This window comes from Physeter macrocephalus, chromosome 6 (assembly GCF_002837175.3).
Source record: "Physeter macrocephalus isolate SW-GA chromosome 6, ASM283717v5, whole genome shotgun sequence".
NCBI lineage: Eukaryota > Metazoa > Chordata > Mammalia > Artiodactyla > Physeteridae > Physeter > Physeter macrocephalus.
Genome location: NC_041219.1, coordinates 35,175,810 through 35,200,340, shown reverse-complemented (window position 1 = coordinate 35,200,340; position 24,531 = coordinate 35,175,810). Strand labels below are relative to the sequence as shown.

At 37.7% G+C, this 24,531-nt stretch overlaps 2 protein-coding genes and 1 pseudogene across 8 annotated transcripts in view; 1 reads left to right on the top strand and 2 right to left on the bottom strand.

Annotated features, from left to right (window-relative positions):
- Positions 1–20,913, bottom strand: part of PARPBP (PARP1 binding protein) — an 89,131-nt gene extending 68,218 nt beyond the window's left edge. For 4 of the 7 annotated variants that reach the window (XM_024127327.3, XM_024127329.3, XM_024127330.3 and 1 more), the window contains exons 1-4: positions 20,839–20,913; positions 17,191–17,352; positions 4,820–5,053; positions 3,073–3,105 (exon numbers count right to left, since the gene is read on the bottom strand). In XM_024127327.3, the coding sequence (XP_023983095.1) occupies positions 3,073–3,105; positions 4,820–5,053; positions 17,191–17,343 (420 nt within the window). In that variant the 5' untranslated portion in view covers positions 17,344–17,352; positions 20,839–20,913. Of the gene's footprint in view, positions 1–3,072; positions 3,106–4,819; positions 5,054–17,190; positions 17,353–20,838 lie in introns of those variants that run through there. The other 3 variants (XM_024127328.3, XM_028490501.2, XM_055085265.1) reach the window with 3 other exon arrangements.
- Positions 7,494–8,691, bottom strand: LOC129392173 (E3 ubiquitin-protein ligase RNF149-like; annotated as a pseudogene).
- A 56-nt stretch (positions 20,914–20,969) lies between the features above and the next one.
- NUP37 (nucleoporin 37) overlaps positions 20,970–24,531 on the top strand; it is a 42,723-nt gene continuing 39,161 nt past the window's right edge. Inside the window, exons 1-2 of the mRNA XM_007117361.3 lie at positions 20,970–21,047; positions 22,285–22,500. Of these exons, the coding sequence (XP_007117423.1) occupies positions 22,345–22,500 (156 nt within the window). The 5' untranslated portion in view covers positions 20,970–21,047; positions 22,285–22,344. The remainder of the gene's footprint in view (positions 21,048–22,284; positions 22,501–24,531) is intronic.

Genomic DNA, 24,531 nt, shown 5'->3' with positions numbered 1-24,531 from the left:
TAATTTATAAAGAGATATTTGCTTTCAGCCTGACACACTACTCAACCATCTCCATATTATTTCATTCACTCTAAGGGATTGAAGATTATACAGGTATGTACAAACACAAACACACACACAATTCCTGATAAACCTGAAGGAAAGGGACAAACTGAATTAACAAAGCCCAGTGAGATACTGCAAAATTATAACTAAAGTAACTCACCAATATATACTCCTTAAAAAGAAATAGCATTTGCCACAATTTTACTGATATAAGCTGGTACTCATAAAGAGTTAATCAAGTGATGAAAAAAAAAGCCTAGGATTTTGTTGTTTATAACATATACAATTTTTCAATATCAAAATTCAACATCACCAAAATAAGAATTTACTATTTAACAAATTTTGAATATGGTAGTCCTCACACTTGTGGTTCTTATGTTTCAGCAGAGATGCTGAAAGCAAAGATTTATTTTTCCATAAACACAATATTATTTTTAGAAATGGGAGAATATTACCTTCTAGTTAAAAAACATTTTCATATTTAATTACATGCAAAGTACTTTATTCTAGATCAGTTCAGTGGGTGTCAAAGTATGGTCCAAGTACTTCTGAGGTCCTTAAGACCCATTCAGGGGATCTGGGAAGTCTTCCTTTTTCAACTATGTATCAATGTGAATCTGAATTTTCTTGATATACTTCAATCAAACTAACTTATCAAATAGAAGCAGACATGTGAATCCAGGTATTTTCTATCACACATGATATTAAAGATACTCCTAAAATGTAAAACAATGTCACTATTCTCACAATTTTTTTATTTTTGGAAAATAAACTTATTCTTCATAACATAATGTTATTCATATTAAAATATAATAGGTTCAATATCAATATTTTAATAACTGATAAACATTTGAAACATTTCTCAATTTTAATTTTTAATATGGAAAATATCAATAGATATAATCCACATAAACAAAATCTCCTTCTAGTCCTAAATAATTTTTAGTGTAAAGCGGTTCCTAAACCTCAAAGTTAGACAAGGACTCTAGATAATATAGCATAAAGCTTGCTGAAGCAAGATAAAAGTCACAATATATTTGCTGTGGTAAACTATTAATTTTACTGATTTGTATCTTTACTGATTTGACAGGTTGCTACTCACTGTATTTTTATCCTCTTATTAATTTGGAAGATGTACTGTATTTTTCCATTCCATTAATAGTTGCCTTTACTCTCCCTGTACTCAAATCAGACTCATATTTCTCTATTCTTTTTTAAAAGTGATAATGCCTGCTACTTACCCCTAACAAAATACGAAGTTTAGCAGTTTTAATTCTAAGCTAGTATCAGAATCTCTCTTAGTGTAAGTCTTCCATTTTAGCTCACATATTCCCAGTCCATCCTTATCATTTTAACTGCACGTACACACTCCAAGTTTTAGTGCTCACTACCATCTTTCCCTAGATAGACCGCTGCTCCAGTTCATCTGTTTAATTATTAGTCTTTGGAAAGGTAAATGCTTCACATGAGGTATGATGATGACATTCTTTAAATTTTTGCATATCCTCACAAGTCCTTCCTTAACTTGGCTGATAAATACCTTGGTTGAGGATGGAATTCTTAGGTCACTTTCAGGACATGCTATTTAATTTTTTGTTCTTTTAAAATAACTTGTTCTTTCTGCCAGGAAATTAAGAGTGCAGGAATTTTACCAGGATATGTCTAGGTAAGTGTCATTTCTCATCAATTCAGCCTGGAACTTCATAAACACTCCTTAGGAGAATCAGGAAAATATTTATTATAACAAATGTAGTTGTAACAAATATATGATTTATTTTATCATGGCCTCTTTTGCATCTGTTCTTTTTTCTCCTTCTGGAACTCCTAACGTTTATATGTTAAATCCTCTAGATCTAACCTCCAAGTTTCTTAACTTTTCCCTCTTTGTTTCTTTATGTTTTTTACTCTGTGCTTTACTTATTGTACTTGACTTTCAGGATACTAATTTGAGTCTGAATTCATCTGTTACATTGGGAAAACTTTTCTTCTTTTTTTTAATTTCTAGAAAGTCTTATGTTTAGGTATATACTTGAAGTTCCTTGAGTACTTATTATTTCGCTGGATTCAATTTGCTATCATTCCCTTCGAGCAGCTCTATTTTGTTAGGCATGTGTGTTCTTAGCTGATTCACCTTTCCGGCCACTAAGACTCCTTAGGTGACCGTTGCTTCTCTTCACTGGCTCTTTGGGGCCTAGCTGACTGTTGAGGTACATTAAGTGATGACAGTTCTATGAGTAATGGAAGTTGAAATGGTCTCTACTCCTTATGGAGCAGCAGTGGAGAAATAAGCAAGCTGCCAGTCACCTGCTTAGGCTGAAAAACAGTCTTCTTGTGGTCTCTCAAGCCCCACCAACAGTAAGACCATCCATTCAGCTACTTTGCTGCTTCTTGAGAGTAAAGGAACCCTGGCACACTCATAGAAGGCATTTATTGACCTTCCTCGGATTTCTGAGGGCTGCTAAGCTCTTCTCAGGATCTACCACTTCTGCTCCTCAGCCCAGGTCTCTGATTTTGTCCTCCAGATAATTGCTCAGTTCATGAGAGCAATCTCTGTAACAATTCTCCCTACTTAGAGTCCAGTTAGCATCCAAGGACTTCTATGCTCCCAGATGCCCATCAGCCCTGCAACCATGCTCCTCAGGAGAGGAATTATAAAAGTAGGAAACAAAGGGGAAAGGGCTATCATTCAAATTATGTTACCAGAACTTCCCTGTCTTACCTTTATCTTAATTCCTCTTAATTCTTGCCTTATTTAGGTTACAATAAATCAAAAACAAAAAAGCTTATTAGGATCATGATATTTCAGGACCCTGAAACTCAGAAATGTTTAGAACTTTCTGATATGTATCTTTAAAGATACTTTTAGCATAAATTAGGGTTACATTTAGCATATTTTTGAAAAGTCGATCTAGGGATATTTTCCTGCTTTTTCCTCACTGCAAATTTCCTTTGAGTAACAAGTATCAGAGATCAAGTTGTTAGCCTTCTAAGTTTTAAATGCAGAAAATTTTCTGCTTCATATATTACCATCTCAGCAGTTCCCACTTCATTCCTGATGTTCTGCAAAGGAGACATATTGATATTTGGAGACAGAACTTCCTCAAATATAAAACCTTATATATCTCACACTATAAGCTGATTCACTTAAATGAAGAAACTTATTAGAGGACTTATAGGCAAAGGATAAAATGAAAACAAAGACCTCAGGCAGATTATACTCTCACTGGCTTATCAGAAACTCATGATTGTTGTTCCTACAATCTAATACTTGTGTTTGATTAACCTCTCTAAATGAACTTTGTGAAAAGTAGTTAAAAATTATCTCTACAGGTAAGCAAATAAAACATAACTAGAGAGGAATAAAAAAACTGTCTTCACTCACAAGTATCCTTATCATGGTGTGGGTGAGTATGTGTGGGTATGTATGTACACGTGTGTGCATGTATTTTGAGAAAGTTACAAAAAGGCAAAGGTTTCCATGATAGCCCCATGAGGCAAAGACAACAAACCACCTGCCAGTATCCATTCTCCCCTTCTTCCTTAGTATCAGAGCTTTCTTTTTTCTTCTGGCATATTACTACCCAGAATAAAGACTATATTCTCCATCCTTGCTAGCATGTTGGTCTGGCCATATGACTAAGCTTTGGTTAATGAGATGGAAGCAAAAGAGCTACATCTCTTTCAAAGGAAAAGAGAGTGCGGTGCTCCCTTACTACTTCCTGCTGCATGAAATGCTGATACAATGTCTGGAGCTCCAGCAACCACCTTGGACCACAAATGATCTTGAGGGTAGAAGTCAAGAACTAAGATAGGAGAGCAGACTGACAGTAAAATCCTAGGTGCTATATGATAACCATGAACCTATAATATCAGTCCTAGATGCTAACCTTTTGACATCTTTTATAAAAGAATGAAACAAACTTCCATTGTCTTAAACAACTGTTATTGTGGAGGTTTCCATTCTAAGCAGACAAAACATTATTCCTAAGTATCAGATAAAAATATTTATAAAATATTTTAATATCTGAGAAAATCCAGTAAACATTTTCTTCTAGTTATAGCTGCAATTATTCTTTTATTACCACTGTTTAATTACTACTTTAGTGGCACTTGGTATATGTTAAGATAAAGAAATATATTTTCAATACTTTAAAACAAACTAGATATATTCAAATATATTCTAAAACAGTTTATCAACTATAATGTAGACAAAACCAAACTGCAAGGGATGCTACTCCATTAACTTTAAATTTTATACTCTATAAAAAAACAAGGCAATGAATGTGTCTGCAAAAAAAAAGGAATAGTGTATTACCTCATGTATATTGCATCATACTATCCTCATGAAATGATATTCTATCTTAGTAAAAACTATTATTAATCCATAGAAAGAGTCATAGAAATCATTTATATAATATATGCCAAATGAACAGATGCACATTAAACCAAGAAAATAAAATACAAAATCAATCCCTGACATAATTCAAAAAGAAATCACGTACTTGGTACTGATTTATTAAAAATATTTTGATCTACTAAGTAGCTGTTCTTATATTTCAACCAAATAATAACACAAATTCAACAAAATTTACCACCAAAATATTTCTCTCAAGTAATGACTAGCTTTCAAGTAGCTAAATTTTCCATTCTTAACATGATCCAAAAAGCAAAAGCATTATCAAGTTACTATAAATGCTGATCCATCATTTAAAGTAAAAATAAATCTAGCCATATTTTAATTTGATTAAGATAAAATAATTTTAAAAATACTTACAGGAGATATGTTGGCATAATTTTCACAATTAGAAGTCAAAACATTACATTTTTTATAAACATCGATCATATCTAACATGTTACTATTCTTTAAGAAATCATCATAAATCTTCCTAATGTTCTCATAATGGTCAATCACTTTCATATTTTCAACTGGTAAGTTCAATTTCTCATGTAGTAAGTATTTCCAGGTCAATAAGACATCGCTGAGAGAGACTGTAAATTCTCCACTGTACTGAAAGAGATAATGCCAAAAATAAAATGATAAAGTTGGATGCTAGATATTCATTAACTTACAATTAAGATAGAAAGTACAAACTGAATTTTGTCATAGAAAAGTCTACATTGAATTCCTGTGGATTTTAAAAGAACATCAAAGTTGAGCTATGGAATAATTTTAAAACCAGATATAAAAGAAAAAGATTTTGATGATTTTTAAAAATATGAACAACTATAATAAGTTTGCACATGACAAATTTAGCAAATATAGTCATCTTATTTCCTGAACTTCACTAAATTTCTTCTACCCAAAGTGGGGAGATGGGTGAGCAGTGAACTGAACTTAAGTGTTATTGACTGGGGAAATATTTGATTCTGTTAATACTTAGTTCCCTTTAGTTCTTTTTGCTAATGTATTTTTAATCTCTTATTTAAAACTGTCATGGCATACTGAATTCCTACATATCACATTATTCCAAGTGTTAGTCTTAATGCATGAACATAAAAATTAAAATTTTAAAAATTATGTTTTATTTCATTACTATTTCAGAAGCAAAATATCGGTGCTAAAATTTGGGGTCAGAAAAGAATTTTGAATCTTCCCTGCTCATCATCACACTAAACTATAACAAACAAGTGCTAAGAAGCCATAGTCAGGTTTCTTTCTATAAGTTGTCAGATGTTACTAATCAGGCAAAATTGTTCGTTTTTTCCTCTTCTTCAATATCTACATGATAAATTATCTCAGTGGACATGCTGAAGATTTTTTTAAATTGATTGCATTCTGTCCCACTTAATGTCTCAGATATTAATAATGGTGCCCTCCAAAACATGATAGACCTAATTCAGTAAAAAAATTCTAACTACTCCTTTCTACAGCATGAGTAACAAGTATTTTTAAGTATCCATACGTGGTTTTGAGATACAGATTTTGTTGCCCTCTTCCATAGTTAATATGCTAGTAGTTTCTGCTAACACCAATATCTTTCCATTAATAGCATTTAAAATAATGGGTGCATATTTAAATAGTACTAGTCATTGGAACTAAATTGTAACATCATCTTTAGCCAATGAAGAATAATAGAAAGAAATCAAACACAGCCAAATAATATATTATTTTCTACATATCTGACTCTTTCAAATATCTATATCTTTTATAAAGATATTTTCTAACTACTATCCAAATTTAAGACAAGGTGTTCAAACTGCCTTAAAATAATTAACTCTTTACTCAACCATATGGAGGCAACTAAGGAAATTATTGTCCTTGGAGTAGAGACTTGTTATATAAAAAATTATGAAAATTAATTACATTTCATGAAATTAGTTCAATGAACAACCAAAAGAATCAGTAACTCTCAAACACTGGACCCATAACCCAAATGTAAGACAGATTTGTAATATCTCAGCATTGCATCAAAATTGTATACTTTACTTCCCAATCCCACAAAGGTTACATACCATAAAATCTCCAAGTGGTATTTAAGTTAAATAAATCCAGTTATTTAGAGTTTCAGAACTAAATTGTTTTATCTCAAAAATTCCTAAAAACTATTTTGGTATAACATCCTTCATGTTAAAAATAAATTAAGATTTTGCCTAATATAAATGCACAAATCTCATCCTAATGACTATAACTGGTTACAGTAAAACTATACAAGCTTTTTTTTTCAAGAAAACTGGTTACTTGCTTATTGTGTTACAACAGCAATGAAAAGTCCCCATCTACCACCCTTTATAATTGTAAAGATTAAACTGCAGTTGGAATCAGTATATTCATCATTTACCCCCAAAAACGCCATGTCAGAGTCCATCAGAGTCTGTCTACTCCATTTCTTTAACAAGCAATGAAGAACTTCATGCTCATGTGCAATACGGAATCGTAGCTTTTTTTATTTGTATAGAAAAAAAAGGACAAAACTTCCCTCCCCATCAAGGTGGTTAGAAGAAATTAGGTAATGAAAGGGAGAAATGCAAATCCTAAAGTCAACCAGTGCTTTTCCCATAACTCCAAATAAAAAACAACAATGAAAGTGCTCTAAGGTTTGGAAATCTCTCTATAGTACAGAGGTGCAAGGAAGCGATAGATTTCTCTCATCACATTTACAAGTTTAATGTTCTAAAAAAGTCTTTCCTCCAGGGAAACTCAAGTGATCAATTACTGAATATAATCACACAACTCCATTTCAACTAATCTGAATTCAATGTGCTTAGTCTAGAACCACCCTTGAGAAGAAAGAATTAATCTTAGGATACATTTTAGTAGATAAATATATGAAGACTAATCAAAAATTCTCTTTAAGTATCTTAGCCCTTTGTATATCAAATCAGAACCTGAAAGGTAAAAGAATGTACATTATTTTCACATATACAAACTATGTGCTAAAGTAAAAAAAATAAAATGTCGTTTAATTCAAGCCCAAGCTCTGTCCGTGACACTGCCGGCAGATTATATGCTAGGAGAAAGGTCCTTCACGCTGAGGGTCACTCCTGCTTGTCTCCAGCAAGGCCGTGTTTTCACCAGCATCCTCTTTAAAACTGGCCTCGCAAGGCGGCACGGAGTCGCTGGTGGTGGGCAGTGCTGAGCTACCCGCGTCACTTCTGTCACCATCTGGTAAAGTAAGACTCAGATCTGCAGTTGAAACGCCCCCGGGGGTAGATTCTGGGGTGGGCGTCTCCTGCACGTCCTCAAGCTCTCCCCAATATCCCAGGGCTTTGATGACATCAAGTTTACACATTGGACACGTTCGGTGATCCAAAAGCCATGGGTCAATGCATATTCTATGAAAAATATGCTTGCATGGCAGGATTCTGATAACATCCTTTCCTTTAAAATTTTCAATACACACTGCACAACTTTCAGCATCAATTCCCTTTTCTCCATGCTTTACAGTATGAAGAGGAAGCTGCCCAATAAGTTTCTTTCTTTTCTATGGCTCTGACTTCCAAACTTGTGAGCCAGTGTATAGGAAGCGCTGTATATAGTAAAATATTAGCCAGGCTAATGAGATAATCATCATGGTGATGAAGGCGATGGCCACAAACACCACGGACTGACCGCTGATGAACTCTTGTACGTGCCGGGTGCCAAGCCCTATGGTCATTGTGACCGGAATGTCTTTCTGCACCAGATTCACAATTTCTCTTCCTTTGGGGTAGCTAACCATAATGACTACTATATTTCCTGTTCCCGCATGGGACATGGGCACGGCGAGGTTCCCGTGGCGCTCCTCGTTGTACAGGACCACGGCCGAGGCGTTCCGCCGCGCTGCCGCCAACACCTTGTCCTCGAAGGTGCAGCCCCCGCGCGCCACCAGCGCCACCCAGGGCGAGGCCCCCCGGCCGCCGGGCAGGGCAGGAGGAAGAGAGTGCAGGGCGCGCAGCCCTCGGGGTCGCGGTCCTCGGCGCGCGGGACGCACACCAGGCCCCGCGTGCCCTCCTTGGGCGAGGTCTCGCCGAAGCGGCCGCCCTCCGAGACACTCCACACGCTCCGGTTGGTCTGCGGGTCCACGTACTCGGTGCTCACCACGGCCGAGTACCACTCGAGCGCCCGGCCCCCGGCCCCCGGCCCCCGGGTCCCGGGCGCGAACAGGGCCAGCGCTAGCAGCGCCAGCGCGCGGCCTCAGGCCGCCGCCGCCGCCGCCGCCACGCCATGGCCCCCGCCGCTGGGCTGACCGGGAGAGGGCCTGACGGGAGCCGGAGGGTGCTGGAGAGCGAGGCCGCCGAAAAGCGCGGAGAAGTCGACGCCAGCTGCAGAGCCCGGGAAGACCCAGTCCCGGCGGCCTATACAAGCTCTGATCTTGTGAGAAAAGGTTTTGACTAGATTAACAGTGTTTATACTGGGATTATAAAAACATTTTAAATCTAAATAAAAATGCACTCCAAATATCAGTTTTCATGATCAGGTGCCCACCATGACAGCATAATCTGTTATTCAAACCAGTAACAACTGATTGAGAGGGCCTGTGGTCAAATCAGAAAATGTTTTGCTAGGAAAACATGCCAGCTGGCTAATATCTGAAGGAAGTTCAAAATGTTCAATGCTTTAGCTCTCCGATGGACATAAGAAGAATTGTATTTCACAAGAATAAAATGAGAAAAATGGAGAGTTACGTTTTATCAGAGCACTTGTACTTTTTACATTTTACCAAAGTTACTTTTATAATTATTCAAAATTTTAAATAAACTTTACATTTTTAACTAACTGGAATTCTTGTTATGGAAAGAGAAAAGATAACAGATTTACTTAAGAGCATTAATTGGCTGTGTGACCTTGAGCAATATACTGAAATCCCTCTGAGTCAGCTTCCTTGGTTATAAAGTAAGACTGTACAGATTAAATAACACCTGATAAATGTTAGGTAATAAAAACTGTCAGTTTCCTTTCTCTTTTCTTATTCAAAGTAAAATAATTGTTTGTTGGGGGAAGGGTGGTAGATAAATGTAATACAATTTTAAAAACAGTTTCTTCTTATTTGTTATGTCACTGTTGGATCATTTTCAAATCTGACAGTCAACCCCAGGTGCTGTGATTGCTTCCTATGAAGCTATAAAATTAATAGCTTTGTTTCATCCAAAGGACCATTTGTAATGTTCTTAAGGCTACTTGGTGAATAACAGCCTTAATAACATAATGGCCAGACAAATTAAAACTATGAAGCCAATTCCAAAGAAAAGAAAGGCTAAAATTTTATTTGCAATGTAGTAATGAAGTTATACATATTTGCCATATAACGAAATTAATAATCCTCAGTGAATCTATAATAGGTTAAATCTTTTTTCAAACCTTTTTTTAACCTTTAAATCAGTATTAAAACTGCTAGAGAGGTGTTATATTATTTAAGCTAAAATATCCCCCCACCTAAGAAAATATTCCAAGACCCTAAAACTCAAAAGTTATTTTCTTTCTCCCCACTAAAGCAGTTAAGAAAACAAGCACACCAATAAACAGACTAACAACTCTACCAGGTATTCAGAGGTTTCACTGTAGTCAAATGTTATTGTAAGGACTATTACTTTAGGGACCTATGTTCTCAAACTTCAGAGAATTAGAAAACTAAATAGAGCTCAAAGCAGAGGGTGGAAAATATAGGTGAAGGATATGTACAACCAACTCCACCTTTTTATTACTATCTGCTACTTATGAATGCACCTGCAGGCAAGTGTATGTTGTTTCACATTGCCAAGTGACTTGAAGTCTGAGCACAGATGGGGATGCCTGAGCTGACTCTGTACGTGAAGAGTTAAAGTAAAACTGACCCACGACCCACCATCTCCACTGCACACGTGCATGCATATATACATGAACTTGGAAAAGTTTAGCTGCAGTTCATCTTTCCTCTTCTTTCCCACCCAGAGTCTGAATTTTCACAGTGAATTAAGTGAATTAACAAGTAGAAAATTAACAAGTAGAAAGAGATACTGAGTGAATGCTACATAGACAAATCCTGAAGAAAAAGTGACTTGTATTGAATATTTCAATATGTCAAAATTTTTACAATGAGAACTAAATTTTCTTCAGGGTATATTTCACTTAGCTTGTGGATATTTTTTTTAATTATTCATAAACAAACAAACAAAGGAGGTGATTTGAACATGGTCTGTTTGATTCCAGAACAACAGTCCTCAATCACTATTCAATAATGATTCTTAATAATTTCACTTTCTCTCTCTCCTTATTTTCTAGTGCATGGTCACCAAGGTTTAACCTTCAGCTGGCCCATTCCATTATACAATATCCTCAGAATATATTATTTACCTTAGTACCATTTCTTCAGATTACCAAAGAAGGACAGATTTTTTTTTAAATGCTCAGGCAGTAAAATTGGCAAGACTTGAAAATGAATTACAAAGGGGAGCAAAGGAAAGAGACCCTGTGATGATCCTTAGGTATCTAGCTTCAGTGACTGAATGTGGAAGGTAAGGTAGGTAAGTTGAGGAAGCAAACAATGTGATCTACTTTTAAAAATTGATGTAGAGACAGTAATCAAGGTAAAATGTCCAGTGAGTACTTGACCATACCAGAGTAAGACTCAGCAGAGAGGTCTAGCATATGAATACTGGTGAAACAGGAAGTATATCCAGTGAAAGTGGGTAAACGGAGCACACTGGAAGATATCAACAAAGTGTATAACAAGAGAGTATCTAAAATATATGTAGAACTCTTTCAAAGAGTGAGAAAGGACAAAAATAAGTCAACAGTAAAATAAGCATAGGAAATGAATAAAAAGTTTAAGAAAAGGATACCTAAATGGTCAGATAAGAATTTTAAAGGTGCTAAATGCTTTAGCTAGCAGAAAAATCAAAATGAAATCATTTTTCTTTTCTAATGAACTTTGATAACACCTAATATGGAGAGAAATAAGAAAATGGTACTCTCCTACACTGTTGACATAAATGTCAATTCTAACAGCCAAATTGAAGAGCAGTATGGAAGTATCAAGGCAAATTAAAGATGTATCTACTATATGACCCACTGAGTATGGGGCTTAGATTACCTCTTGCTCAGTGCACAGACATCTCATTTCAGTGCAAAACTGTAATACCAAACAACTTCAAACAACCCAAAAGTCCATCTACGAATAAAATGTATCGGTCACACAAAGGATGACTGTTAAAATGAATAAATCATATCAAATTTTCTGTCTATCGGTACCTGACGAAGTCCTGAAAACAATGTTGGATGATAAAAACAAGAGGCAGAAAAATGTATACCATTTGTTATAATTTTATAACAGACACTTTAACCGTGCAATCTGTACAACTGGATACACAGAGAAGCACCTCCTGGTATAAAATACCTAAAATTACAGGAGAAAATAGGAAAACTTTTATTAAGCATGACTGAATTGTCCATAAGAGAAGGGAAATTACCAAAGGTCAAAAGCAGTGAAAAAGTGCCAATACAGAAGGGTAAGCAAATGGCAGGGTCTGTGTTTCCCTGGTGTCTACCACTCCCTGCCATTTAAGAACCTGATTTTTATGAACTCTGAGCACAAAGTTTAGGAGACAAAGCTGACCATAAGAAGGCAGGAAGCTGGATCAGAGACATTCCTTGCCCACCTGCCATATAAAGCCAAAAGCCTCTGAAGGTCAGCACTCTTACTGTGTCCACTAGAACAAAATCTGCCCAGCAGAAGGTGATGGTAGAGATACTTGCTGGTGAAGAGATTTCTGAAGCAGTCTCAGCATTGTGCTTACCTCTCTGGGTAATCTTCACTTAGATTTTTGCCTAATACTTAGTTTCTGCTGAGATACGGGAAACCAGTCATCTACGTTGGCAGAAAATTGGGGGTTTATTCCCTGGACAGGGTAAAATAGTCTCTGGACTGAAGAATGCAGTTGAGGAAGAGAACCCAAATGAAAATCATAGGAATCACATGACATTTTATATTCTAAATTGTGACACACTTTTCAGGCACCCAACACATAGGCAGCTCAACTTTACACCCTTCATGCAGGAGGAAAGAAGATTTTTCCGAGGAAACTGTTCCAAAAGGGATATCCTAAAGGTATCAACATCAAAGCTTCTCCAACCAAATGGCCCAGTAAGATCAGGTTGACAAGCCCTAACCCTGCACAAAGAGCTTCCAATGAACATTTTAGTGCTCCACTTAAATATAGGTGGATGGCCAAGGATCACCATGAAGGAAGTCTCTAATCAGAAGAAAGGAAGTCCTTCCCAAATAAAACTAACAAAAACAAGGAACTTGGAGGAAACACATTATGCAAGAAGATGAAAACCTCAACAAAATACTATTAATAGTCTCAAAGGAGAAAATATTAGACCCAGGAAGCAAGAACAGTATGACATTATAAAAAGAGAACAAAAAGGGCTCTTAGAAATAAAGAGGACGTTAGCAGAAAATTTAATAATCATCTCACCATTAAGCTAAAAAACTATTAAATGTTGAATCTCTGACTACTGGTTGAAAGAAAAGTAAAACAAGATGAATGGATAAATAAATTGATACATCCATATAACAGAATATCATGCACTGCTAAAAAGAAATGAGCTATCACACCATGAAAAGACACAGAGGAACCTTAAATGCATATTACTAAATGAAAGGAGTCAACCTGAAAAGGCTACATACTATGTACCAACTATGTGACACTCTGAAAAAGGCAGAACTATGGTGACAGTAAAAAGATCAGTGGTTTTCAGGGATTGAGGAGAGGAAAAGATGAACAGTAGAGCACAGAGGGTTTTTAGGGCAGTGAAACTATTCCATACATACTATAATGGTGGACATATATCATTATACATTTGTCAAAACCCACAGAATGTACAACACCAAGAGTGTTTAGGGGTAAAGATTCAGGATGTCTGCTACTTACTATCATATGGTTCATATAGAATAATAATAATATGCATGCATATATATATGTTTGTGTGTAATACATACATGTGATATTTATATTTATATACACATATGAAATATTAAAAGAATAACGATGCAAATGTGGCAAAATGTTAATAATTAATGAATCTAAGTGAAGGGCATACAGGAGTTCAGTGTACTATTCTTGTCACTTTTCTAGAAGTTTAACATTTTTTTCAAAATAAAGTCAAAAAAGTGCTACTTCCATTTTTTTTAACATACCTATGTAAAATTTATTTTTAACAATATTGTGATTAAAAACAAGGAACAGACAAATTGGACATGTAACCACGAATGTCCCCCTCTTCCCACTTCAGCTACACGGGCCCTTTTGCATTTTCTCAAATTCTATCTGCAGTCTTGAGCCAATGTGCAGTCTTCAGCCATTGGGCCTCTGCATATGCAGTTTCTCCATCCTCATCTCGGCCCCCACTCCCTTGCCTAATTAACCCCTTTCCCTCCTTTAGGGCTCAGCTTTATCTCTCTGACCAGTCAACTCCCTGGTCGAATAGCACCATAAACTTCTTTTTTTTTTTAATTAATTTATTTTATTCATTTTTTTTGGCTGCGTTGGGTCTTCGTTGCTGTGCACGGGCTTTCTCTAGTTGAGGCAAGCAGGGGCTACTCTCCATGGCAGTGTGCAGGCTTTTCATTGCGGTGGCTTCTCTGGTTGTGGAGCACGGGCTCTAGGCATGTGGGCTTCAGTAGTTGCGGCACATGGGCTCAGTCGTTATGGCTCACAGGCTCTAGAGCGCAGGCTCAGTAGTTATGGCGCACGGGCTTAGTTGCTCCGTGGCATGTGGGATCTTCCCAGACCAGGGCTCGATCCCATGTCCCCTGCATTGGCAGGCGGATTCTTAACCACTGAGCCACCAGGGAAGCCCCAAACCTGTTCTTCTGATAGCTTTAATTTTACACTTATTTGTATTACTCTCTACTTAATGTCTGTCTCACCTATTAGGCAACAAGCTTCACAAAGGCAAGAGACATGTCAAGTTTTGGTCACCATTCTAACCCAACACTTATCACAGTGCCTGGCACATAGTAGAAGCTGGAAAAAAGAAATCTGCGGCTTCCCTGGTGGTGCAGTGGTTAAAAATACACCTGCCAACACAGGGGACATGGGTTCGAGCCCTGGTCCGGGAAGATCCCACATGCTGCAGAGCAACTAAGCCCATGCATCGCAACTACTGAGCATGTGCTCTAGAGCCCGTGAGCCGCAACTACTGAGCCCACGTGCCACAACTACTGAAGACCATGCGCCTAGAGCCCGTGCTCCGCAACAAGAAATGCCACTGCGATAAGAAGCCCATGCACCGCAACAAAGAGTAGCCCCTGCTTGCCACAGCTAGAGAAAGCCTGTGCACAGCAACGAAGAACAAAGGCAGCCAAAAATAAAATAAATAAAATAAATAAATTTATTTTAAAAAAAAAGAAATCTGGGGCAAGGAGGAAGAAAGGGAAGAAATTAACATGCATATAGACAGCTAAACAGTTGTACTGGCCTCCTTGCTATGCCTTGAACATGCCAGGCATTTTCTACCTCAGGGCCCTTGCATCTGCTGTTCCCTTTGCTTGGTAGTCCCTTCCCACAAAAATTTCCACAACTCTTCCTTCTTCCCCTCTTTCAAATCTTTGTTCAGATGGCATCATCTTGATGAGGCCTTCCTTGACCACCCTATTCCAAATCGCAAGAACTCTCCCACCCCAAACTCTAAACACTCCTTAGTAGCATCTCTATTTTATTTTCCTCTGCAGCACTTATTATGACCTAAAATGCTAAATATCTTATTTATTAGAGAATTATCTGTCTCTCCTCACTAGAAGATAAATCCCATAAGAGCAGGTATTTCTTTCAGTGGTATATTCCTAGAATATATATATTCTTAGAATAACATTATTCTAAGAACTTAATAAATGTGTGGAAAGAATAACTGACTACCTAAGATAGAATTTTGTCAAAATTTTTCTATGTTCAAAATTTATCTTAATATACATTGTTTTAAATATGCAAAACAGCAAACTATCCACACTTAGGAAAAACTATCTCTTGTTTTAAGATTATAGAATTCCTGGGGCTTCCCTGGTGGCGCAGTGGTTGCGCGTCCGCCTGCCGATGCAGGGGAACCGGGTTCGCGCCCCGGTCTGGGAGGAGCCCACATGCCGCGGAGCGGCTGGGCCCGTGAGTCATGGCCGCTGAGCCTGCGCGTCCAGAGCCCGTGCCCCGCAACGGGAGAGGCCACAACAGAGGGAGGCCCGCATACCACAAAAAAAAAAAAAAAAAAAAAAAAGATTATAGAATTCCTAATTTACAGGTGTTAAATTATTCTTCCTTTTTCAAAATGACGGTTCTAATCACTATTTTTTCTCAATGGCTTTACATGCTAACATGAGAAATGTTCAAATCTGTCAATATCCAATTGGGGGGGAAATTTTTATTGGTAAATGAAATCAAAAAGTCTGGGAACTAGTGACATATAGGATTAAAATAATTCATTAGGGACTTCCCTGGCAGTCCAGTAGTTAAAGACTCCACGCTTCCAATGCAGGGGGCACGGCTTCGATCCCTACTTGGGGAACTAAGATCCCACATGCGGCGTGGCACAGCCAAAAAAACAAAAACAAAAAATTCATCAGAATGCCATTTCACTATCTAGCCCAACAGACCCATTGAAACCATTCCACCCTTCAAAAATCTTCTTCTCTAGTCAAGACAGTCTCCTTACCATTTTCAAACCATCATGATTTTAGTCCCCCTGGATGCTTCCTCTGAACTGACTTTTCCCTTCCTTCATTGCTTCTTTAAATTCTTCCCATCCAAAGACTTCCCTCCTTTAAGTATATTATGTAAAATCCAAGAAGGCTTTCCTTACCACTCCAGCCTACATTCATCCTTCTCTCATCTGAATGCCTCTAGCTCCTTAGGTAGAACTTATTCCAAACACTGGTTTGGCCCAAGCCAACTGTGTAAGAATCACTTCAGATTAAAAAAAGATTAAAAGGTTAAAAAAAAGACAATTTCCAGGGTCTCAGTGCAGATTAGGAAAACCAGTGTCCAAGACTGGGGTACAGAAGCCAGTATTTTTTTTTTTTTTTTTTTTGCGGTACATGGGCCTCTCACTGTTGTGGCCTCTCCCGTCGCAGAGCACAGGCTCCGGACGCGCAGGCTCAGCGGCCATGGCTCACGGGCCCAGCCGCTCCGCGGCATGTGGGATCCTCCCGGACCGGGGCACGAACCTGTGTCCCCTGCATCGGCAGGCGGACTCTCAACCACTGCACCACCAGGGAAGCCCAAAGCCAGTATTTTTTAAAAGCCCTCCCAAATGATTCTGCTTCACAGCCTGGCTTAGGAATAATTAATGTATAACACAGAGCCTGAAATTAGTCATAAAATACTTGGATTAAATAAACGTTATTTATGTGTGCTTTCTAGAACTTTTCAGAGAAGATGTTTTATCAAATAAAAATAATTTTTAACCATAATAATCATAATAGTTGTATGTTTACCTTAAGATTTTAAATTAAATATCAAATGTGCATGTCCCATGTCAAATTATACATATAAAAGCCTTAATTTTGAAACAAATCATTTCAAATCCTATTGTAACATTTTGACAAATATATGCAGAGGCATTTGTGAATACAGTATATTGATATTATCATAGGAGAGCATATACTACAAAGAAATTAATGTAATTAAGTTTATTCAAATGGGCAGCAAACAAAATTCACTTAAAAAAAAAAGTTAACCTAAATACAGTCTACTAACCTGTTTGTTGTTCTCTGCCATGGAAAGCTGCAATGCCAAGAGCATGGAGTCTGCACCACATACAGTAGTTCTCTCAGAGTTACAAAAAGTGTGCCAATTCCTTCTGAACTCTTTAATCATATCCAGGACAGACTTCTGATTAAGCACAGCCATCCTCTTAAACTAAGACAGAAGGCAACGTTAAAAAGCCTTATTTTAATTGGAAATTGATATTTAACATGTATAAGGAAGCAGAGTTACAGAAAAATAAATAGTGAACAAGAGGTCATTTCATATTTGTAAGATTGCTTTTAATTAAATTTAGGAAAACAGAATAATACAATTTCTGCCCAATCATATTTTCCTCTCCTCTAGTTTTCTTAAGCCAAATCTTTGAAAATAACAAAATCCAACCTTCAATCTGAAAATTCATACAAAACAGATAAATGCAAATTCTGCAAACATAATTATAGACACAAACATAGCTAATTAAAGCTGTATTTTTAAAAATACTTATTTTGAGATAGATGGTAACATCTACAGTAGAACGCAAAACAAAAAATTTCCTCCCATCCCTATATTGTCCCAAAAGGAATGGTCTATTTTCCACCCCTTTGCATCTGGGTCAGCCTTGTGACTTGATTTGACCAATAAAATGTGGCAAGAATGACATCACGGGAGTTCCAAGCCTAGATCTAGTTCCAAAAGGCCCATGCAGAAAAGAGTTAATATAGCAGGCCTGACTACTACCCTTTGAAAAGCCTGCTTACAGGGTTGGCCCTTGGTTGGCATCTGGGAACTTAGATTTCAGGATGATTTCCTGTAAGAATGGTTCACTGTGCCTAAACTATTTGTATAAATAATATAGCTTATGCTGAACATATGCTTTTCTTTTGAGTCTGGAATTTGGGAACATAGAGGATACCTACATGTTCAGACCCCAGTAGAATCCCCGGGCACTGAATCTCTAAAGAGCTTCCCTGACAGATAACATTTCATGTGTTGTCGTAACTTGTTGCTGGTAGAATTAAGTATATCCTGTGTGATTCCACTAAGAGAAGACTTTTGGAGGCTTGTGCCTGATCTCCCCTGGACTTCACCCCATGTATCAATACCTTCTCCCTTTGCTGATTTTGCTTGGCATCTTTTTGTTGTAATATATTATAGCATGAGTACAACTATATGCTGAGTCCTCTGAGTCCTCTTAGCAAATTATTCAACCTGAGGTGATCTTGGGGACCTCCTGACACAGGCCTTGCAGTTTTAGCTCTTACTCTCTTGCTACTCTCAGAATGACATATGAAGAAGTGCCAGTTAGCCTGCTGGAAAGGCCATATGGAAGAGAGCCAAGGCACTCCAGCTGACAACCAATACCAACTCAAAGACATGTGAGTGAGGCTATCTTAGATTATTATCTTATTATCTATCTATCTATTAGATTATTATCTTAGATTATCTAGACCCAATCAACCTGCCAGATGAAATACAGCACCATAAGTGATCCTAGGCAAGACCGGCAGAACCACATAACTAAGTCCAGCCCAAATCGCGGATCCACAAAATCATAAACATTTAAAATCGTTGTTGTTTTAAAGCCACTAAATTTCAGACTGCTTTGTTACACAGTAATAGATAACCAATACAGTAACAGCTAATATTTATAAGCTTTCTTGGTGCCAGATACTTTTCAAAAGCTTAATATTTATTACCTTATTCAATCTTCACAGGAGTCCTATGAAGAAGGTCTATTATTATCCTCATTTTACATCTGAAGAAAGCAATATCCTATGCCACTCAGCTAGCAAATGGGAAACAGACCTAAATCCAAGATGCCTAAGTCCAAAAGCTGTGCTCTTAAATCACTATATTACATAACGTCTCCTGGTAGACAAAGGCCTTTCAAAATAATTGGATGTAGTTCCAATGTTTTATATACTCAAGCCTATATGAGGCAGCCAATCCTTTCTCTGAGTGTACAGACATGCCTCTAAACCTGTTTTTCCCTACTTCCTTTTAAGTACCCCGGTCTCCAACACAGTCACATGCCATTATCTTATTTGGGGTATTTTACTGTACACATTCCCATTTACTTACCCCTCTTTTATCTTTGTCTTCTTTTTTTATGTGGCATAAACAGAATCCAGGTATCTTGGGTTTGTATGATCAAAAAAATGGGCATGTGCCATTTACAAAATAATAATTTATAGATATAATCAGTGATCCAATTTAAAGATACAGGTAGAAGACTATAAATTAAAATATCCATAAAACTATATATCCTAGTAAATAGTAAAATTCTCTTCAAAATATCCCCTTCATCTCTTAAAAGAAAAAAACATAAAGTGAAGACATAAAGTTTCAGTGATATGACTAGTTTGCCTAAAATCAATCTTCTGTAGTAAATTATTTACTGGTATTATTTGAAGATACTATGAGTTCGGATTGCTAATAATGAAGACTAATTTGGAATTAGACTGTTCTGAATTCTGACTCCACCACTTAAAAGCTGTGAGACCTTCTCCAAGTTATGTCACCTCTCCCTGTCTCAGCTTCCTTGTACTGTACTGAAGATGAAAATAATAATACTCCTATCTCACAGAGTTTTGTGAAAAGTAAATGACATAAATACAAGGTAAGCTTGTACAACTATGCCTGGCACATGTAAAACTGAATCTCATCGAAGGGTCAGCATACTTTTGGAAAGGTTCAAACAGTAAACTTTTGAGGCGTTCAGGCCATCGGGTCTCTTACAACTACTCAACTTGACCGTGCAGTGTGAAACTAGCCACAGACAATACATAAACAAATGAGTATAGCGGGCTTCAGCAAAACTTTACAGAAACTGAAATTTGAATATCATAATAATTTTCACATGTCACGAAATATTATTCTTTTCTTGATTTTTTTTTCAACCATCCAAACACGTTAAAGCCATTCTTAGCTCAGGAACTGTCTGCACAAAAACAGGTAATGCCACTAGTTTGCCAAGTTTGGTCTAGCCTCAACTCTTCCAGTAGCTAGCTGGCTGTGTGAGCGCAGACAATAAGCCTTATACCTGACTGCCTAGGTAGAGATATAATACTTTCCACAAATCAATGAGACAACGAATATGCAAGCATTCTGAATGTCAGGCTGAACTATACAAAAAGCTCTGACGAGCCTAAATTTCTTCACCTGTAAAACGGGGAAGATTATCTCCTACCTCACAAAATTAGGAGACGTTAGTGAGGCAAGTAAATAATCCACCTAGTGCCGGGCACTCAGTAGATGCTCAATTAAAAAAAAAGGGCGTCGTTGCTGTTCACGGTCAGAATGCAGGTCCTAACAGTTCCTTGGGAGGATATAACAGGGAGAGGGCGAAAGCAGCGGAATTGGAGTCTACGTACGTTTTAGGATTGGAACCCTGGTTTCCTGCCTAACTAATGAATCTAAGTAGGGCTCTGTGAGCCTTATTCTTCCAGTCAGCAGATGATCCCTCAGGACCTTTCAGCTCCATCACTGGAACCTTCGAACTCTGTTCAACACCTCCAGACCAAACCAGGCCCCAGTGCAAAGACACTGCACAAATAATACCATGGCGCTCTGCTGTTACCGAAAAACCCCCTCACAAGCCGCGCTTGAATCAGCACTTAAAGTGTGACAGGCGGGCGAGGAGGAGGCGACACTCACCTGGCTCGGGAGAGAACCGGGAGGTGCAGACTCGCCTGAAGAAAGATCCAGCCCGGCTGCAACGAGTGACCGCCGGTTTACATTTTAAATCTCGCGGGAGGGTCGGGGAGCCAATCGCAGCTCCCGCCCTCTGACCCGGAAGCAGAACCGGCGGGCAGCAGGCCCTGGCAAAGACTATCTACCTTATAGCTGCTTCCAGGCGCTCTCAGGTGCGTATCGCGCGTGAGCCCAAGGGGCAGCCCCTCTGTGCTCCCGGCCGCCCCGCGCCTCTAGTTCCTCCTCTCCCCGGGCCGTTCCCCACCCCTCTTCCCTCCGATCTCGGGCTCCGGGAGGTGGTAGCGGGGTCTCGCGGGACTTGCCTGGTGTCGGGGCTCTGCCGGGACTTCTCTTGCTCCCTCCCTCTTCTGTCTTAGCAGTTTTAGAGGGGCAAGTCCAGCCCGCCTTATACAGTGAGACCCTGAGACTGTAATTAGACTGGGCACTACTTTAATGAGCAATTAGGGACCGAGTTTCCGGATCTGGAATCTTTTGCACTTCCCACACCGATATCTTACCTGTTGGTCACCCTTAACAATTTTCAGTCCCCTTAAGGTTACTAGTTTATAGATTCCCGAGGTGCAACTCATCTCATATGATTCTCAGTAAATACTCATCACGTATTTGATGTGTTTGTTATGGAGCCCAGATGTTTTCAGGACAACTCCTGCCGTCCAATTAAAAAAAACAAAACAACAACAACAGCAAAAAAAACCTGACCTCTTTAGAATCCATAAGTCTCATCTGGGAATGCTACTTCCAGAATGCCCACCAGCCCATGAAACGTTAGTTGAAGTTTTGTGCCTGGCTTTATGAATATTATTTTTGTATCCCATGTTGGCACTCCTTCCTCCAGATCGTGTATTTTGTATCTGCTTATATTATAGCACTTTTCACACTGAATCATAAATAACCCTGGATTGTGAGCTCCTTCAAGGCAGGACTCTGTTTTTCTTCTCTAGTACTGGTGTCCAACACTTAGGAAGATCTCAAATTCTGGCTCCTCTTATGAGCTTGGAAAGCTAGTTAACCATCTAAAGTCTCGATTTCTTCATCTGTAAAATGGGGATCAGAGTTAGCACCTCCCTCTTAGGCTTGTGCAAGTATTAGACGTGATAATGTCAGTAAAATACTTAACGTGGCACCTGCAAATAGTGCTCCATGAATGTTAACTATCATTAATTTTTTATGAATATATTTACTATTAATGTGATTCCATCTTTAAGTACTCACTGTATCTTTTAAACTAAACAGAATTTTGCGGTGACTTTTTCTGCAAGTATCATCACAAAGTATATGAATAAGTAATTTTTTTTTGATCTGCCTGTAGTCACATCCTTATTTTGATTAATTCTGTAAAGTAATCCTTTGGCGGTTTCTATCTAACTGTTTCTGTGCTGTAATCCACAGTTTCGTGACCTTGTCCAATAGAAGGCTATTTTTACAACTGCACGAGTTTTGCCATACAGGATGAAGCAAGATGCCACAAGAAATGCTGCCTACACTGTGGATTGCGAAGATTATGTGCATGTGGTAGAATTCAATCCCTTTGAGAGTGGGGATTCAGGAAACCTAATTGCATATGGTGGCAATAATTTCGTGGTCATTGGCACATGTACATTTCAGGTTAGTGTACAAAACTGCAGTGAATGACAGTGAAGATATTTCACTGATAAGAAAACTTATACAAACTTTGGTAAACTTTGGCTAAACTTTAAAAGTATATTGAGTTTGAATGTTTAAAAAAAAAGTGATGTGAAGAACTACTCAGAAAGACATTCCCAGTAATATATACCTGATATTTGCGCAAACATTAAATAAGTAGTGGAAAAGAATATAGCTTGAACAACACGGGTTTGAACTGCATGGTTCACTTATACATGGACATTTTTCAATAGTAAATATTAGGATACTATAGGATCTTAAGTTAGTTGAATCTGCAGATGCCAAGGAGCTGCCCACAGGGAGGGCCTAGTGCAAGTTATAACAGGATTTTCGACTGCGAGGAGGGTCATCGCCCTAATTCCTCTTGTTGTTCAGGGGCAAGCCTATGTATATAAGGCTTCTCTTGTTCCTCGTGATTAGAAATGTAATATTCTGGTAATTGAAGTTTATGATTAACAACATATGTACAGGGAAAAATATCAATTTGATGAGATCTGATTAATTACTAAATCCAGCTTTTCTATTGATACATTCCAGTTTAACATAGAAAACAAGCTAGTATTGAAAGCTTACAAAACGATCCTCCAGGAGATTTTATAGCTATGATGATATTCAGCTTTCCTATTAATATGCTGTCATACTTTTTATACATCTAGAGTATACAAAGTGTGAGATCCTACTCATTGAACAGTCAATTTAACATAGTCATTAAGACAATGAACTCTGGAGCCAAACTGGCTAGGTTTTTACTCCTTCCTGGCTTTACCTCTTAATAGCTCTATGGCCTTGAACAGGTACTTAACCTCGCTTCTATAAAAATGAGGAAAATAATACACTTGACCCTTGAACAATGCAGAGGTGAAGGGTGCCAATGGGTGCAGTCAAAATCCAGGTGTAACTATAGTACCCTGGTTCCTCATATGTGGATTCAACCAACAGCTGATCATATAATCCTATAGTATGTATGTATTGAAAAACATCTGCATATAAGTGGATCCGGACAGTTCAAACTCCTGTTGTTCAAGGGTCAATGCACTTAATAGGGTTTTGTGAGAATGTCATGAGTTAGCATGTACAGTTCCTGGAAGGCATCTGACAGATTTAATACATATGTATGTTTTAGCTGTCATTGATTTGGTCATTGGTGACACTCAGACACAGCCCCATATTTAATGGTGTGGTGCACACCATCTTTTCTCACAAGAAAGCTAGTTCTACATGTTAGAGAGACTTTGAACAATAAGAGGTCAACCCTCAGGAATCTCTGGTTAATCCTTTGTTTATTAGAATGTTATTCATGGAACACTATTTCCAAAATTGAGGTCAATCAATGAGGTAATTTGACAGTGACCAATTTTCAAAGATTTAAACTTTACACCAGTGATATTATAAACATTGTAAATATTATTTCCTCTTTTACTGAGAAGGCAGTTCGGTATCTTACAGTATTTTGACATCATAAATGCAGTTTAGCATTTTACAGTGCAATAAATGTATTAGGTTATACATAATTAGACTGTGTGTATATTTATCCTAAAGAGAAAGTATGAATTAAAAGCTTCAGTTTGTTGGTGTCTGAGTAGAATACAAAAGCTCTTATATTATCCCATTTTGTCTCTTAGGGTTGGGGTAGGAGTTTCTAGCTTTTAGGCTAAATATGGTCCTCGGCCTAATTTCAGCTGGACTGTCAGGTTAGGATCATAAAAAGTCACATGATTAACAGAAGTAATGTAAAACAATCTTGAAAAAGACTGAAGGGAAACCATTTTTCTATTACAGGCTACTAACCTACAAAAGAAGAAAGCAGCCCCCTACAGATAAAATTGATACTTTGCTTCATTACTTTTAAAATTAATAGCAGTAAACATAGAATTGTGTTCAAAAGTGCTGAAAAAATATGCCTTAGCTCTAGTTTATGTTCAGCTAAAAAACGTTGAGGGAGAAAGTCAAAAAGGAAGAAGAAATAAGAAAAAAAGAAAAGGCAGAGGTGAT